The sequence below is a fragment of the Equus caballus genome, chromosome 19 (assembly GCF_041296265.1).
Source record: "Equus caballus isolate H_3958 breed thoroughbred chromosome 19, TB-T2T, whole genome shotgun sequence".
NCBI classification, from domain to species: domain Eukaryota; kingdom Metazoa; phylum Chordata; class Mammalia; order Perissodactyla; family Equidae; genus Equus; species Equus caballus.
The window spans coordinates 35656282-35671625 of record NC_091702.1 but is presented as its reverse complement, the minus strand read 5'-3'; the positions used below and the strand labels follow the sequence as shown (position 1 = coordinate 35671625).

At 45.5% G+C, this 15344-nt stretch overlaps 1 protein-coding gene across 1 annotated transcript; it reads left to right on the top strand.

The window, feature by feature from the left end:
* The first annotated feature begins 7601 nt into the window (after positions 1-7601).
* On the top strand, positions 7602-12242 carry RTP2 (receptor transporter protein 2). The gene is made up of 2 exons (XM_014732657.3): positions 7602-7893; positions 10853-12242. The coding sequence occupies exons 1-2, from the start codon at positions 7730-7732 to the stop codon at positions 11364-11366; spliced, it is 678 nt and encodes a 225-aa protein (XP_014588143.2). The 5' UTR covers positions 7602-7729; the 3' UTR covers positions 11367-12242.
* Positions 12243-15344: the final 3102 nt, after the last annotated feature.

Sequence of the window (15344 nt, the reverse complement as noted above, 5' to 3'; positions counted from 1 at the left end):
ATATGAGATGATAGATGCTAACTAAACTTATAGTGGTAGTCATTTAACAATATATGTAAATTAAACCATTATGCTCTGCACCTTAAACTTATACAGTGAGGCATGTCAATTACATCTCAATAAAACTGGAAAAAAAAGTTTTCAAAAAAAAATCCTTCATAATCCAGGTCTCATGTATCTCTCAGGCCTCAACCTTTATCACTCTTCTCTGTGATCCAGATGTGCAAAATGATATGGAGTTTCAAGAATGATTCTAGATTATTTCATCCTCGAAGTCTTTGCCCATGGTCCTCCCTGCTTTAGTTGTTAATTACCCGTTCTTCCAGGGTTTGTTCACGCATCACCCTTTCTGGAAGCTCCTCTTTAAAAAGTGTGGTTGACATATTTACCTAAATGCATGTGTGCTCAGAGGAAGAGCTTGGGGGTGTTGCAAGGCAGGGAAGATAAATGTAAAAACTTTAATACCAAGGCACGATGAGAAAGGATTTAGAAAATTTGAGGTTGAGTTGGATACATCCAAAAAGGGGTGTCTAAGAACACATGTCTTGCATTCTCTTTGGCCTATATCATTGAGGTCAATTGATAGTTTGCCCCAAATTTAAAACCAAGAGTTCTGGGTTCTACATCTGAAAGATTCTCAATAACAATACTGGAAGTTCTATGTCCATTATATACAGGGAAAACCAGATGGGCTTTATCCAGCAAGGACTCCCGTAGATAAACCTTGAACATATAAGTGTGCATTGAGTCTTTATCAACAAGGAGTGTGAAAGACTCTTGTACATCACTATGGGGATTAGGCTGCTTGTATTTTCTTTCTTCTTCTTCCTTTTTTATTTTTTTTTTGAGGAAGACTAGTCCTGAGTTAACATCTGCTGCCAATCCTCCTCTTTTTGTTGAGGAAGACTGGCCCTGAGCTAACATCTGTGCCCATCTTCCTCTACTTTATATGTGGGATGCCTGCCACAGCATGGCTTGCCAAGTGGTGCATTGTCATTTAGGGTTTTTTGTTGACAGACAAAACAATTATTTATATTGGATTAATTAATTTATAGCATCACTTTGTAAGAAGAAAGGGCTGAAATTACAGTTGGAGTATAAATAGTTTTGCAATAAAATAGTGTTAAAACTCCATTGGGAAATATCGCTATGAACTTATGATTTAAAAAAATATGTCTTTTCAAGCTTATCTACTGAAGTGGATTACGAATAGCATCACCCCCAGCCAAGACTGGTCTGTAGCCCTGACATATACATTATGGTTTCTGATATTTCTTAGAATTGTGGCTGACGTGTCTAATATTCTGAGCAAAGTAAGTCTATTTAAATATTAGATAGCCTCCTTGAGGGTAAGTTTGGGTGGATCCAGGGTTTTTGCCCTCTTTCTGATAACTAGCATTGTGTTAAGATTACAGTGCCAGGAAGAATAATCTTTCAGACATTTATTGTAAACCTAATTCCAAGAAGCTGTGAGTTTAGAGCTCCTCTTGAATCCCACCATTTGAGGGGTGCTTCCTGCCTGTGTGGGCAGAACACGTATTTATATGTCCCCCACGGTACTTAGTGCTCATCCTAGCATGTCATGGGTATTAAATGAATCTTTGTTGCTATGAACTGAATGGAATTCATGGCACCTATTATACCTCTATAATATGCAAATCCATATGCTAAGGGATCTGTGGAGACACATTACATGGTTCCTGTGTTATTGGAGTTTACTTTCAATGTGAACAGTAAAGGACATACACAGTCAAGTCTCATCGATATTCATTCATTAAACAAGAGTTTACTGAGCACCTACTAAGTGTTTGAGGTTTTGATAGTCACTGGAGCAAACAAAGATGAATAAGACAGTCTTGTGGAGGGAATGCAATGACAGTACAGCAGGTGCTCTAGAGGAGGTGCATTCAAGATCCTGGACATTTCCTGAGAGCTTCCTACTTGCCAGGCACTGTCTCTCATTGTTTCCTTCTGCGACTTTCCTTTGCTCTTCTGCCTATGCCTTTCTCAGGGTAGGGGGAAGGTCTCTCTAGGCCTCTTCAAGTTTTAAAATCTATGACCATCTTATTGAAAATGTTCAGGAGGGCCATTACTAGACGCTGGTATTTCAGGGCCATCTGAGCATTGGGGAAAGCAGGGTCTGTCCTGGATAGGAGGTGGTGTCCATTTTGTTTTAAATTGTGAAATATATCACGTATAGAAAGAGTACATAAAACATATACATACAATGTAAAGTATAGTTATACACTGAAAACTTGCAATAACAAACATCCAAGTCAAAAGAAAAATGTTGCCAGGTTCCTGGAAATTCTCCCATCCAGAATATGTACAACACGTAATAATCCCTTATCACAACCACCTCTCTCCCTCCCTACAGAGATAACTACTACCCTGACATTTAGCATTTTCTTGTTCTTTAAAATATTTGTCACATACATATCCATTCTGAAATGATATAGTTTATGTTTAAAATTTTTTTAACTTGTATGTATATGATTTACTTCTTTTGCTCAACATTGTGAGATTCTCTCATGTTGATGTGTGTAGAAGTAATTAATTTTTATTGTTCTGTAGTATTACTGTGTGTGTATATCCATTCTGCTGATGGACATTTGTGGAGAGAAATGGAAAAGAATGGAATGAGATGGAAAGGAATAGAATGAAAGAAAAGGAATAGAATGGGATAGAGAGAAATTGGAATATAATCTGGGTCATTCTTAAAAATGAGGTTATGAACTCATAGATGAATTCTGGTGAAAATGTGAAAGAATTTCTCAGTGATACACACCCAGGAATATAATTGCTAGATCATAGGGTCCTTGAATGTTCAGCCTTGCACTGCAATGACAGATGGTCCCCCAAAAGAGTTATCTAAATTTCCACCAACTGTCCATGACAGTTCATGCTACCCTACTTCCTCACCAACACTTGGCATGATCAGGTATTTTTATTTTTGCCAATCAGGAGAGTGTCTAACAATATTCTATTGAGATTGTAATTTGAGTTTATTTTTAATTCAGTCAGACAATATTTGCTGTTTAACTGGACATATAGTTTACTTAGGCTTAATGCATTTGCTAATACATCTAGATTTATATCCATTATCTGATTTTTTGCTTTCTCTTTGTCTCACTATATTTGATTATCTTTCTCTCCTTCTTGTTTTCTTTTGGATTATGTGTTTTCTAATAATTACACTATTTTCTGTCTCTTAGTACAAAAGTTATATATGCTCTGTTCCTCCTATTTATTTAGTAGCTATGCCCATATCATTACAAGGTAAGTATTTATCCAATTCTGAAGCGATTCAATACCTTTCCCTCCTCATGGTCAAGGCAATTATCCTTGAAGTCCTCTGGGAGTTGTGGCCAGGGCTGGTGCCTCCCATTCACCATTCCTGAAGGTACGACCCTTTGTGGTCCAGCTCTCTGGGCAAAGTGTCTCTTATTATGCTCCTGCCTTGGGTGGACCCTGGGCTGTGTCTTCCATTGTCCTGGGTCCTCTGAAGGGATTAAATACGACAGCTCCATTTCAGCAGATTTGGCAACTGCCTTCAGAGTAAAAACGCCAATGCTCTGCTCATCTTTCTGGGTTCCTGCCTTCACGTAGATTTTGGCCTAATGGTGCTTTACCACCTTGTCATATAATTAATTCTTCTATAAATAATATTTTAACCAGAATTTTTAAATTTGTGATCAGTGGAAAGGCTGGTCCTTATAATCCTCTCCTTTAATAACTGGAACTAGACAGAGTAGCATGCTCACTGCCAACCTCAAGGATGATGTCTTCTGGAACAATCTTGGGAGTGGTTAGAAGCTGGGGTGTTGAAGTGCATGTTTCAAGTTTGTTAATAACCATTTTTACGAATGTCTTTCTGCCTAACTATGCAAGGGACTTTAGTAAAGCCATTTTGCTAGAATTGAAGGCATGATCCCCAAGGATCTAGATTAAGGTTTACAACTTATAGTCTGCTAAGCACACATACTCTTAGAGAAATCATGGCCTTGAAATGCAGATCTTTTTGGAGAATCTAGGACATGAGGTCTCTACGCTCCATGGGTCTCTTTTTCACTAAGGTCATAGAACACTTAGTGAAAGAATAAGAGTTAGAATTCAGGATTTCTGACTACACCACACCACAGAACCTGTTTAGCTCCACTGTTCCAGGAAGGTACCCATAATTCAGGAGGGTTCTGTGATGGATGTTATTATTGTTGAAAACATTTGGTACTACTCCTTAAAGTGCCCTCCCACCCTCTTTGGCAAGATATATTTCCCTGCCCAGCTGTAGGCCTGGCTGTATGACTTATTTTGGCCAAAGGAATGTGAGGGAAAGTTACAAATGTCATTTCAGAATGGAAGCTTCAAGAGTCAGCATAAGCTTCTCCATGCTTCCTTTTCACTTTGTCATGAAGCCTGGGATTGCCCCAGAGAGGAGTCGTGGTTATCTGTGTGTCTGTGCTGAGCCTCCGCTCATCAGAAACTGGCAACTTCTCTGAGTCCAGCTAAGGAAATCTGATGGAGGCCCTCAGATGCTTTGACAGAAGTCAGCACAGGCTGCATCTGATGAAAGTATCTCCACACTCCCTGAGTCTGACTGTCTTTTTTCAGCAGATAATTCTATATTCTTCCTTGCGGAACCACTAACTCAGTTACTCAACCTCCATCTTCTTTTTCCTCCTTGCAGGGAGCACTCCCTGCTCCCTCTTCTCTCTTTTTATTTATGTACGTCCCATAAATAGTGTCACAACTCTTCACCAAATCTCTGCCTAGGATCATGAGTCCCTGATAAAAGTGACAGCAGCTATGGCCACCCTTAACACAGACTTGGGTGCGCCGAAGCGTGGCACATAGAATTTGGATCCTTGAATCCAGCAGGAATAGAGTCTGTGTGTCTTGTCCTTCCACCCCACAAAGAGTGGAGCTTGGACCATGCTGCCTCCGCGTGCTGCATCCTGGGGATGGAGAGGCCTTCCTAACAGCTATCGAATAAGATTCCTTGGGGACCTTGGATTTTCCCTGTGGCACCTTCCACAGTTCTTTGAATTGTGGAGAGATAGGGGAAGACAAGATGTAGCTTGCATGTCTTCCGGGTTTGTTTTTTAGTTAAGAAATATCCTGAACCACTAACACAGTTTTACTCAACCTTCTCCTTTTTTTGGCCCCAAGATGCCTATGGGACAACATATTCTCACTAGTAACAATGGCTGGCAGTGGCAGGGCTTCATCCCAGGACTGGAGTGGGTGGAGGGGGCACATCCCCCCTCAAGACCATGTATTGAAATCTCTGGGGTAAGTCCTTTCAAAAGCACTTAAGTGATAAATACTTACCTCCCCCTCTTCATGACTTGTATATTTTAGGCTCCACATTGACATTCCTCATATTATGCTAATAAGTAACATTTAAGCAATGGACATTTTACAAAAGTATCTATTAACCCACATTCCAAATTGAAGAGGGGACAGGTTCTTTTATGCCCCTCCCCTTTGGCAATTTTGTTTGCAGAGTACAGGTGCACAGCATTTTATTTTATAAAGGAAAAACATTATTTTAAAAGGTATTATCTAAATTAAAAATACGGCAGCAATAAATAATGAAGCAGCCAGTGTGTGATGTGGCCACAGCTGTACACATTTAGTGATTAATGAGCTCTTAAATTATCACTTCTGGAGCAACCAATAGCATTCGCAGGAAATTGAGGTAGTAACTGTGTTCACTGATTGTATCACAAGCAAGGTTTTTGTTGAGAGAACACAGGGCTATTATACAGAAAGATGAATTATATTGGTCTCTGCTTAGACGGCTCGTACTCTAAATTAAACCTGGTACTAGGCCTAAGGGGATTGCATCATTTGAGTAAAGACAAATAATAAACACTCACCCTCTATCTTTTTGTTTTTCCTTCTTTGTCATTTGTTCTGGGAACAGTGGCACAATATGTCTCAGAGACTCACTCCTGGTATGTGTCTCTAGACTGGGCTATAAGCTCCTCAATTCATTCAATTCCTGGGAACTCATGGGATCCCATCTCACCTCGGCTGGTAGCTGAACACCAGAGACAGCCGCCAGTGAGTTGGGAGCAGCCTGTTCCTGAGGCCTTGGCCAAGTAATTTCCCATTTTCAAGCTTCAGACCTCTGAATTCAATGTCAAGAGAGTTAGGTTATGAGCTGGAGAGTTCAATGAAGACATTAGATTTTTAAAAATAAAGAACCCCTTCTCGAGCTTTCAGTTGATGGCTCTGAGACATCGTTTTGTTCTTTCTGAGAACTTTCGCACACAGCTGGTAGAAGACACTTCCCCATTCCAAGAGATGATCCAATGGTGTTGTCCCTTACCTCATTCCCACGCACAAACCACTTTGAGGCAAGTGCCAAGTGGAACTCAACACTGAAAACCTGCCTCCTAGTTCCTAGCAATGTTTTCCAATTCTGCACGCTCTTCACTCTGTGCTCCACATGTCTAGGGATCTGACTTCCAGATTAAAGAACTATAAGATGATTACAGCTGGAAGAGGCCTTAGATGCTATCAGGCACAACCTCCCCTGTGTGGGCAGAAGACTGAAGTCCACTGAGGGAAATGATTGGATTCTAGGCCACACAGATGTTGCTGCAGAGCTGGAGTAAGCTGCCAAACCAGCTGGTCTTTTCCCTGCCCTGGCTGCCTCCCTACCATGACTGTTCCTTCATCTGGATTATGCAAATTTGGAGTTGAGTTTCCTCCTAGTCTCTAAAGTATTTAAATTGGGCATCAGGGAGCTGTGGGTACCCTATTGCCTGGCCTCTTTCTGCAGCAGCTGAGGCAGCAGGAGTCTGTAGCACAGAATAAACTTGTTCCTCCAGCAGCTGCCTTAATGTGGCCTGGGACAGGAACCAAATATGAACTCTAACAATTCTATGACTCTATGAATCTGAAATGTTATTACTGTGCTTTTCGCAGCATGCTAAATTACATTCTATCTCATCAACTGGTCTGGGATCTCCCCAAGCAAAAGGACCACATGTTACTTCTTTCTTAATCCCTATGCATTAGCAGCTCAACAGTTCTGCAATAAATGAACAAATGAGCTTGGTTTTGGAAGGCCTGGATCTGAATTGGATGAACCACTTAGAAGTGTATAAACTGCAGCTTCCTGATCTGGATGAAGTGGGAAATAATCTCCACCATGACCAGCACACAGATCAAGCAGCTAGCGCTTGGCACACGGTAAATGATGCCCTGAGCACATCATGGGGCATGGGAGCTGCAGGCTCTGCATTTCCCTCTCCCTTGTTTCTCCTTGGCTTCCTGGGTGTCATAGTTAGCATAGCACATGATGTGGAGACCGTCTGGAAGAGCAGTAGGGTGAGGCAGGGCCACCGGACAGTCTTTGCCTCCTGGAGACCCCCGGAGATCTAGGTGAGTGACTGTCATCTGGAGTTTCGCCTCCCCACCTGCTCGCTCTACTTAGCTGGTGTCAGTACGCAGCCCTGCCTCCCAAGCCCAGCTCAGGGCCCTGGAACTCTCCCTTGGGACTTCCCTCCTCCCCAGCCCTGAATCTTGGCACCTTGCCCTGCTACCATGGTAACAGATTCCAGGGTGACAAAGGAGGTTGCTGGGTCCTGTTTCCTCCTGGTCCTGTTGATGAGGATTTTCAGACCACAGACACTCAACTGCACTGTACCTACCCGGGCTCTTTCTGTGTTTTCACTCAGGTTGAACTCAAACTTCCATCCCTGACAGCAGGGCCATGTCTACCAGCCTGACAACTTGTGAATGGAAGAAAGTCTTCTATGAGAAGATGGAGGTGGCGAAGCCGGCTGACAGCTGGGAACTCATCATAGATCCCAATCTCAAGCCCAACGAGCTGGCCCCTGGCTGGAAGCAGTACCTGGAGCAACACGCCTCAGGCAGGTGAGAGGCGTGGGGAGGAGGGGCCCAGCAGGCAGCCCCTGGACCACCGCCCTGGGAGCACCTTCCAAGGGGAGACAGAGAAATGTGTGGAGCTCAGTCCTGGGTCCAGCTCAGGTTGAGGAGAAGAGAAGGAACTCACAAGTGGGTTGAAGAGGCCCTGATTCTAATTCCAGATGTACCGTGGACTCCCTGGGTGACTCTGGCAAGTAGTGTTCTATCTTTGGGTCTTGGTTTTCCATGGTAAATGAAGGCTGTAATATCTTCAATGCACCTGCAGTCTCTGACAGTTTAGATGTTTTCTTATTTTCATAATCTCTTAAAGAGGGGTGGGAACTGAGGGGAGGAGGCCATGAGGTCCACTGGGGAAAGCCTTAGCTTAGAGATGGGGGCCCTGTGCTCTGGTCCTAGGACTGTTCAGTCATCTCAATCCCATTAGATTTGAACAGAAAGACATTTATTGACCACCCGCTATGCTCTAGAAATTGGCCCTACAGTTAACTAACTCTCTCAACTTGGGCAAGTACCTTTCCATCTCTGGGTCTCAGTTTTCACATTTGCAAAACCAGATGATCAATCAAATTCCTTCCAGCTCTATTATCTTTGGGTCTGCGACAAAAAGATGTGGCTTTGCACAGGACTTCCTGTGGGTCCTTAGGGCCTGGCATCTCATGTTTCACAGAAGCTGTGTCTCTCTCATAGTTCAAGGAGTCCCTAAGGCCAACGGGACATGTCCATCTGAAGCCCACATGCCTCTCCTTCTTGTAGACTGGGATTTGGGGTTGCAACCACAGAATTCCCTGTCAGAGCTGCCTCAAGCTCATCTCCATGGTCTATGCAGGCCTCTTCCCTGGGTCCATGGATTCAAGGACAGACAGTACCTCTGAGCCCCTGGGGGGCCAACAGGTGGCTGTGTTCTGGAGGTGCGGATACTGATATGTTTCACGTGTTTGTATGTGAAGCCCCTGGTGGTGCAGCGTGGTGCTGAAGGTGGGAACAGGAGAAAGTAGGCTGTGGGTAGAGAGCTTACATTTGCACACTTGCTCCAAGACCTACAAATATTAGAGGGAACCTGTCTTCAGGACAAAAGACAGAGAGTCAGAGGTTGGTTGGTTCCTTTTAGTTCAAATCAATTCAAGAGACATCTCTTGGTACCTGTTATGTGCTGGGTCCTGGCACTGGCTCTGACTAGCCGTGTGTGCAAGGATGGCTCTCTGTCTCTCTGTGCCTCTGTTTCGTCTCAGTAAAAGGAAAGGCTGAGCGGATGATCCTTAAGGTCCCCTCCCGCTAGGTCTGACATTTTGGGATTTAAGATCTAAGGTCTGACTTGAGGGAAGGGAAACAACTCTGGTTTGGCTTGGTTTAGAAAGCTGTGGAAGGAGGAGATGGAAAACATGAAGCTCCTGAGCTGGCTGTGGGCGGGGTGCAAAGTGCCGGGACCGTGGGCCAGGGGTCCCCAGGGTTTAGGGGATGAGCTCCACAACTTGTGGGTCCTCTTGCCTTAGGGCTCAGCTGGTCCTATTCCTGGCTGGTGACCTGTGGATCCCAGCTGGCCTCAGGCAGGGCTGGAGAACTGCCACCTTTGTGCCTACTCTCTGCCTGGGCTCACTCTACCTTTAAGGCTTGGAATGCATTAACCTTGGTGGGCTGCAGCTCTGTCCCAGTGTGTGTGTGGGGGGGTACATCCTTTTGGCTCAGGACTAATTAGATTGCTCTGCCCCGCTGACCCAGCCATGGGCTGTGCTGGGTCCTGTTCTGTGCTCATGCTGTCCATGGGCTCCAGAGCTCAGGGACAGGCTTGGTCTCATCTCTACCCCACAGCCTGGGCTGCGTGGTGCTCAGCATACAGTACGTACTAAATGGTGTCTGTTGGACTGAGTCAATTTCCTCATCAGAGGTCCTTCAGGGCCATCATACAGGGGGGTCCAGAGAGGGTCAGCTGTGAGGGCAGACTCAGTCCATGGGACTCTCGACTGTCTGTAAAGCCTCTGTGACAAGGGCCTGCAAGAAGGATGGAAAGAACTGCCCTGGAGATAGTGAGTGCTCCATCACTGAAGGTGTGCAAGCACTGCGTGGGGGCTGAGGGAGTGGGGTTTGGCTAGATGAGTCCCAGGCCATTTACCTCCATGTTTCTTGAGGCTGTGTCTCTAGAGGGCCCAGGTTAGACAAAACGGCCTCTGTGTATGTAAGTGTGCATGTGTGTGGAGGAGGATGCAGATCAGGATCCGCTTTTTTAGTCTCTACTGCAGGGCTAGACTAGAACCTGGGAGGATTTGTCAAGGGACAAATCCAAAGAGAGTGTTCTTTGCGAAGGTGCAGGGAGCAGACGCTGTAATCCTCCCGCTGCTGGCCCATCACCCATCCACCCGTCTATCCAGCGGATTCTTGGTGGTTATTCTCGGAGTTATTCTCAGCGGTCTGTGCTTGGCACAGTTGGAGGTATCTCCTCTTTTCCCCACAGCAGGCAGGATGCATGAGAGAGACGTGCTGGTTATCCCCGTTAGCAGAATAATGGGAGGTCTGAGAGAAAGAACTCTTACTGGACACCATCACCCTGCATTTCACAGATGAGAAATAAGGCCCAGACCGGGGGAGAGGCCTCTGTGCAGTGTCCAGGCACATGTGCAGTGTCCAGGAGCATGTTCTGAATACATAAGGTTTGAGGGGAGCTGAGGCCACGGGAGGGCGCACAGGAGGCAGGCTTTAGAGCACTCCTGGAAGCCAGGTCACTGCAGCGCCAGGCTCCTGAGGAGGCGCGCCAGGCTCAGCGGAGCTCACCAGGAGGAGGTGGGGCCGGCAGGCCGGAGCGCTAAAGAACCCGGGAGCGGGGGCGGGGGCGTAAACACTCCCCCTCCACTTCCAGGTACAGGCACACTGGGCCCCTCCCTTACAGGCTCCTCCAGGGCTGGTTGTTGCTGGGAGGGAGGCCCACCTTCTCCATCTCTCCCAACCCTCCCCGCAGGTTCCACTGCTCCTGGTGCTGGCATACCTGGCAGTCGGCCCACGTGGTCATCCTCTTCCACATGCACCTGGACCGCGCCCAGCGGACGGGCTCCGTGCGCATGCGCGTCTTCAAGCAGCTGTGCTACGAGTGCGGCACCTCGCGGCTGGACGAGTCCAGCATGCTGGAGGAGAACATCGAGAGCCTGGTGGACAACCTCATCACCAGCCTGCGCGAGCAGTGCTACGAGGAGGATGGCGGCCAGTACCGTATCCACGTGGCCAGCCGCCCAGACAGCGGGCAGCACCGCAGCGAGTTCTGCGAGGCCTGCCAGGAGGGCATCGTGCATTGGAAGCCCAGCGAGAAGCTTCTGGAGGAGGAGGCGACCTACGCTTTCGCTGGTGCTTCCAAGCCAGGGGCCCTGGAGGGCTCGGGCTACAACTTTTTCTCCCTTCGCTGGTGCCTCTTCTGGGCCTCCCTCTGCCTGCTCCTTGTCTACCTGCAGTTCTCCTTCCGCAGCTCTGCCTTCCTTTAGTGGAGCTGGTTGGGGGTGGGAGGAGGGCACATGGGGTGGGAGTGGGGAAAAGGCTGTTCTGGTCCTGATTCTGCTACAGATTCAATATACGGCGCTGCACAACTCAGTTACCTCTCTGGGCCTCAGTTTATTCCTCTGCAGAGTGAGGGGTTTGCTCTAGAAGATGTTTAGTGGTCGTTCTATTAACATTTATAGTGATGAGGGGAAGGGGAGAAGGGTCTAAGGAGGATTTAGAACACTCTAGGCTGGTGTTAGTACTAAACCCACAGGGAGGTATCTTCTCCCTGCACCTCATCCACCTCCATCCTCACCCCTCCTTTTACTCCATTTTTGTATCTCATACTCTATCAGGATGCCATTAGGTCCTGTGTTGCTCCCGCCTCATTCTCAAGGTCGTCTTCAGCTGCCTCTGACCATTCTGCCATGGTTCCCCTTGGAGCAGGCAGTTACTGCACCTGATGCATCTTTGCCTGGTCCCTCTCCTGGAGAGCCTGCTCCCACCATTCTGAAAGGCTCAGTCTTTTCACTCTGGTGCTAGAGTCCGCTTAGCTGGAGTTATTTAGATAGCACTGCCCAATATATTAGCCACTAGACATACATGGCTATTTAAATTTAAACTAATTAAAATGAAATAAAATAAAAAATTCAGTTCCTTAGTTGCACCAGCCACATATCAAGTGCTTAGAGGCCACTGGTTACCATGTTGTACCTTGTGGATATAAAATATATTCACAGAAATCTCTGTTGAACAGCACTGGTCTAGAACTTGAAATTCCCACTTGGATGTCTGTGGACTCATAAAACAAGAGGTGGGTACAGGTTTAAAGGTTCAGCATGAAGCCTTCTGGGAGCAGGGACAGGAGGGGTGGAGTACGGTAGAGATACACAAATAAATATGTAATCTCAGTGCTCCTGGTTGTCAGTTGACTGGAATCTGTGGGTCCCGGTGTTGCCTAAACTTATTTCCTGGGAAGGAGGAACTGTGGAAATTCACCACAAGATGATGGCTCTGTGTGTGTGTGTGTGTGTGTGTGTCTTGGTTTGGGGCTTGGAGAATATTTTTATTGTTCTGCACCACTACTTACACAAGATGCAGTATGGTGTGTGATATTTCTATCCTGTATGACAATACCTTGTAGCAAATTCTATGGCTGTCGTAGATCCTGGGGATGGTGAAGAAAGGAGTAGATGAGGCAGATCCTTGGGTCTGGATCTTCCAGGTGACAGTGGGGCTGTGTCTCTCCATTCAGGGGAAGTGATGACCAAGAGGAAACATGAGCAGTGGAGAGAGCACCCATCTCCCAGCACCTTCTGCCCAGTTCATGAGACAGCTCTATTAGGGGGAATTCATGTGCTCTGCCCACTCCCTCAGCCATAGCTGTGACCTGGGCAGTTTGATTCATGGTCTGGCATCAGGTGATCCTTTATTTCTTATTTTCTGGAATAGGAAACAGAAACTCTCCTCTTTGCAAGGAGTCAAAACACCCAACTTTGTTCAGTGACATGTGTATTCCTCGTTGTCTTTGGCTGAAGGACATTGACAAGCAGATGATATATCTCTTTTTCCAGCGCCCTTAGGGTGCTCAGATGTTTCAATGAACTTAAAAAAATAAAACAAAATAGGCAGAAAGATTTTTTCTGACTGTGAGATGTTTAACGAGAGAACCAAATAGTTAACTAAAATAAAATAAAATTCAAGGAAATTTAAAAAGGGTGTTTATAAATTTTAAGGAAAAATAAAATAAAATACATAGGCAGTTTATTTAGAAATTAAGGAGGAGAGCACTACACACAAAAATTATTTCTGTTTTAATGCTTCTTAATCTTTTAAAAATCTATTTTACAGGATTTTGTTTGTGTGTGAGAAAGACTGGCACTGAGCTATCGTCTCCTCTGAGTTCTCAGTCACTGTGCTATCCTGCTGCTCTGATCGAGTCGATGCTCCTCCAACTCTGATGTTCACTCTCCCTGGAACACCTTCCCATCTGGCTTTTGAGAGTTTTTCCTTTAGTCTCAGCTTGAGCATCAGCCCCGCTAGGAAGCCTTCTTTCACAGCCCCAGGCAGTGCTAGGATCTAACCACCTTGAGGCGACCTCTGCTACTGCACTTCTCATATTGTATTGTCACTGCTTGTTTGCATGTGTGTCTGCCTCCACTGTCAATTGTTTTTCTTCTGTCTATCCCCAGTACCTGGCACAAAGTAACTGCTTGATCAGAATGGTTGACTGACTAATGTTGGATGCAGTATTCTCTACCACACCCTCCCTCCCACCAAGGGCCATCCTGTGTATGTTTCGTAAACTGTGATCCTCTCAATCTGGAAGGGAAGGAAAGGCTGACTTTGTATCGGCCATTATGTGTAATTTCCCCTTAATAACAACCTGTGAATAGGCCCCATAATTATTCACAGTTACAGAGGGGAAACTGAGTCTTAGCGAGATGTTCAGTTTTGTAAGGCTTGTGAGCTGGTTAGTTCAAATCTGGTACAGAAACCCAGACTATCAAGAAATAAATAAGCCTGTTTGGGCTCAATACATGACCTGTATTGAGATTCAACTCAGATCCTGGACTGGGACCACAGCACCTTGTCCAGAGGACAGAGCCACCCACTAACTTCTGGATGGCAGCTGGACTTCAGACCAGTTCCTAAAGACAGAGAGGGAACTTGGACTTCCAGAAACCTGGAAACAGAGATGGCCGAAAAGTGAGCAAAAATTGTCTGCTGGAATAGTTGATAAGAAGTTTAGGAGAGAACTCTGGTAGACACTCAGTGTGAGATTACCCACGTGCTCACGTACCTGTGTCACTGCAATGTGGGATGCGTATTTGTTCCTCACCTCTAGTGAGGCCTGAGTGATCCATCAACAAGGGCCTCTTATTATTACTTTTTGGTTTCTGTGTATACTCTGCAACTACATCTGTGTTATTGGTGATATAGGAAGGCAGTGCTCTATAACCCCTGTGTTGCATCTTTGTGCTGATTTTACACCATCGAGTAAGCAAATACAGCTTGCACCAATTGCTGGTTGGCAGTTGTTTGCAGAGTACCTGATGCAGAGGACAGTAAGGCATGCAAAGGAACACTGCACCAAGACTCCAGAGATCTGGGCATCAGTCCAAGGATACAGTGGAGTGTCAGTATAAACCCGTTAACATCCCTGGGAAATGGCATGGTTATATAGCTGCAGTCCTTCAATTTCACCCATAAGTCAACATCCATCTACTCTGGTCTATTTTATTCCTGGTTTGTCGTAAGTTCCAGGATCACAAAGATAATCAGACATAGCCTGACTTGGAGGGCTCACCATGTGCGCTAGCCAATGCTGTGCTAGGAAAGGGGACTACCTAATCCTCCCTAGGGGATGAGGGGCTGACAGGGAGCTAAGTGCATCCCAGGCTGAGTGATGAAGGAAGACCCCGAGGCAGAGATTATTTCATGCTCAGGTGATGTATCAGAAGAGGGCAAGAGGATGGAGCAGGAGAGGAATTTGGAGCACCAAACATAGGGCAGAAAAACAAGGTAGGCTAGAGTTGGGTGAAGTTCTCTTGGCTCAAGTAAGGAGTGAGGTAGGAGCATTTTGGTTTATGATAGACATTTTATTGTCATGTTTAGAACTTGTCTTTAAAAGCAAAAATAAATAAAGGTAGTACTGAACAGCAATCCTACCCTTGTGCCTTCTAGAAACATTTGAATTCCTGTTTATGTTGTACAAGGCACTATGTGTGTATTAAAGGAAGCATTTGGTGTTCCCCCTCATTCTGATCTTCTCCATCCATCTTTCTTTCTCACTCCAGTCATTTAGGATAGTCTGTTTTCACTTTAGGTGTAGAAATGAATGATCTCTTCAAGTGTTCTTGGGCAATGAGAATTTTGGCTGCAAATCACAAAACTAGTATCTTCAGTCAAATAACTCAGAAAAGTTTGTTTAGTCAATGCTGAAAATAAGGTCAATTAACTAATTTCATTATTAGCCAAAG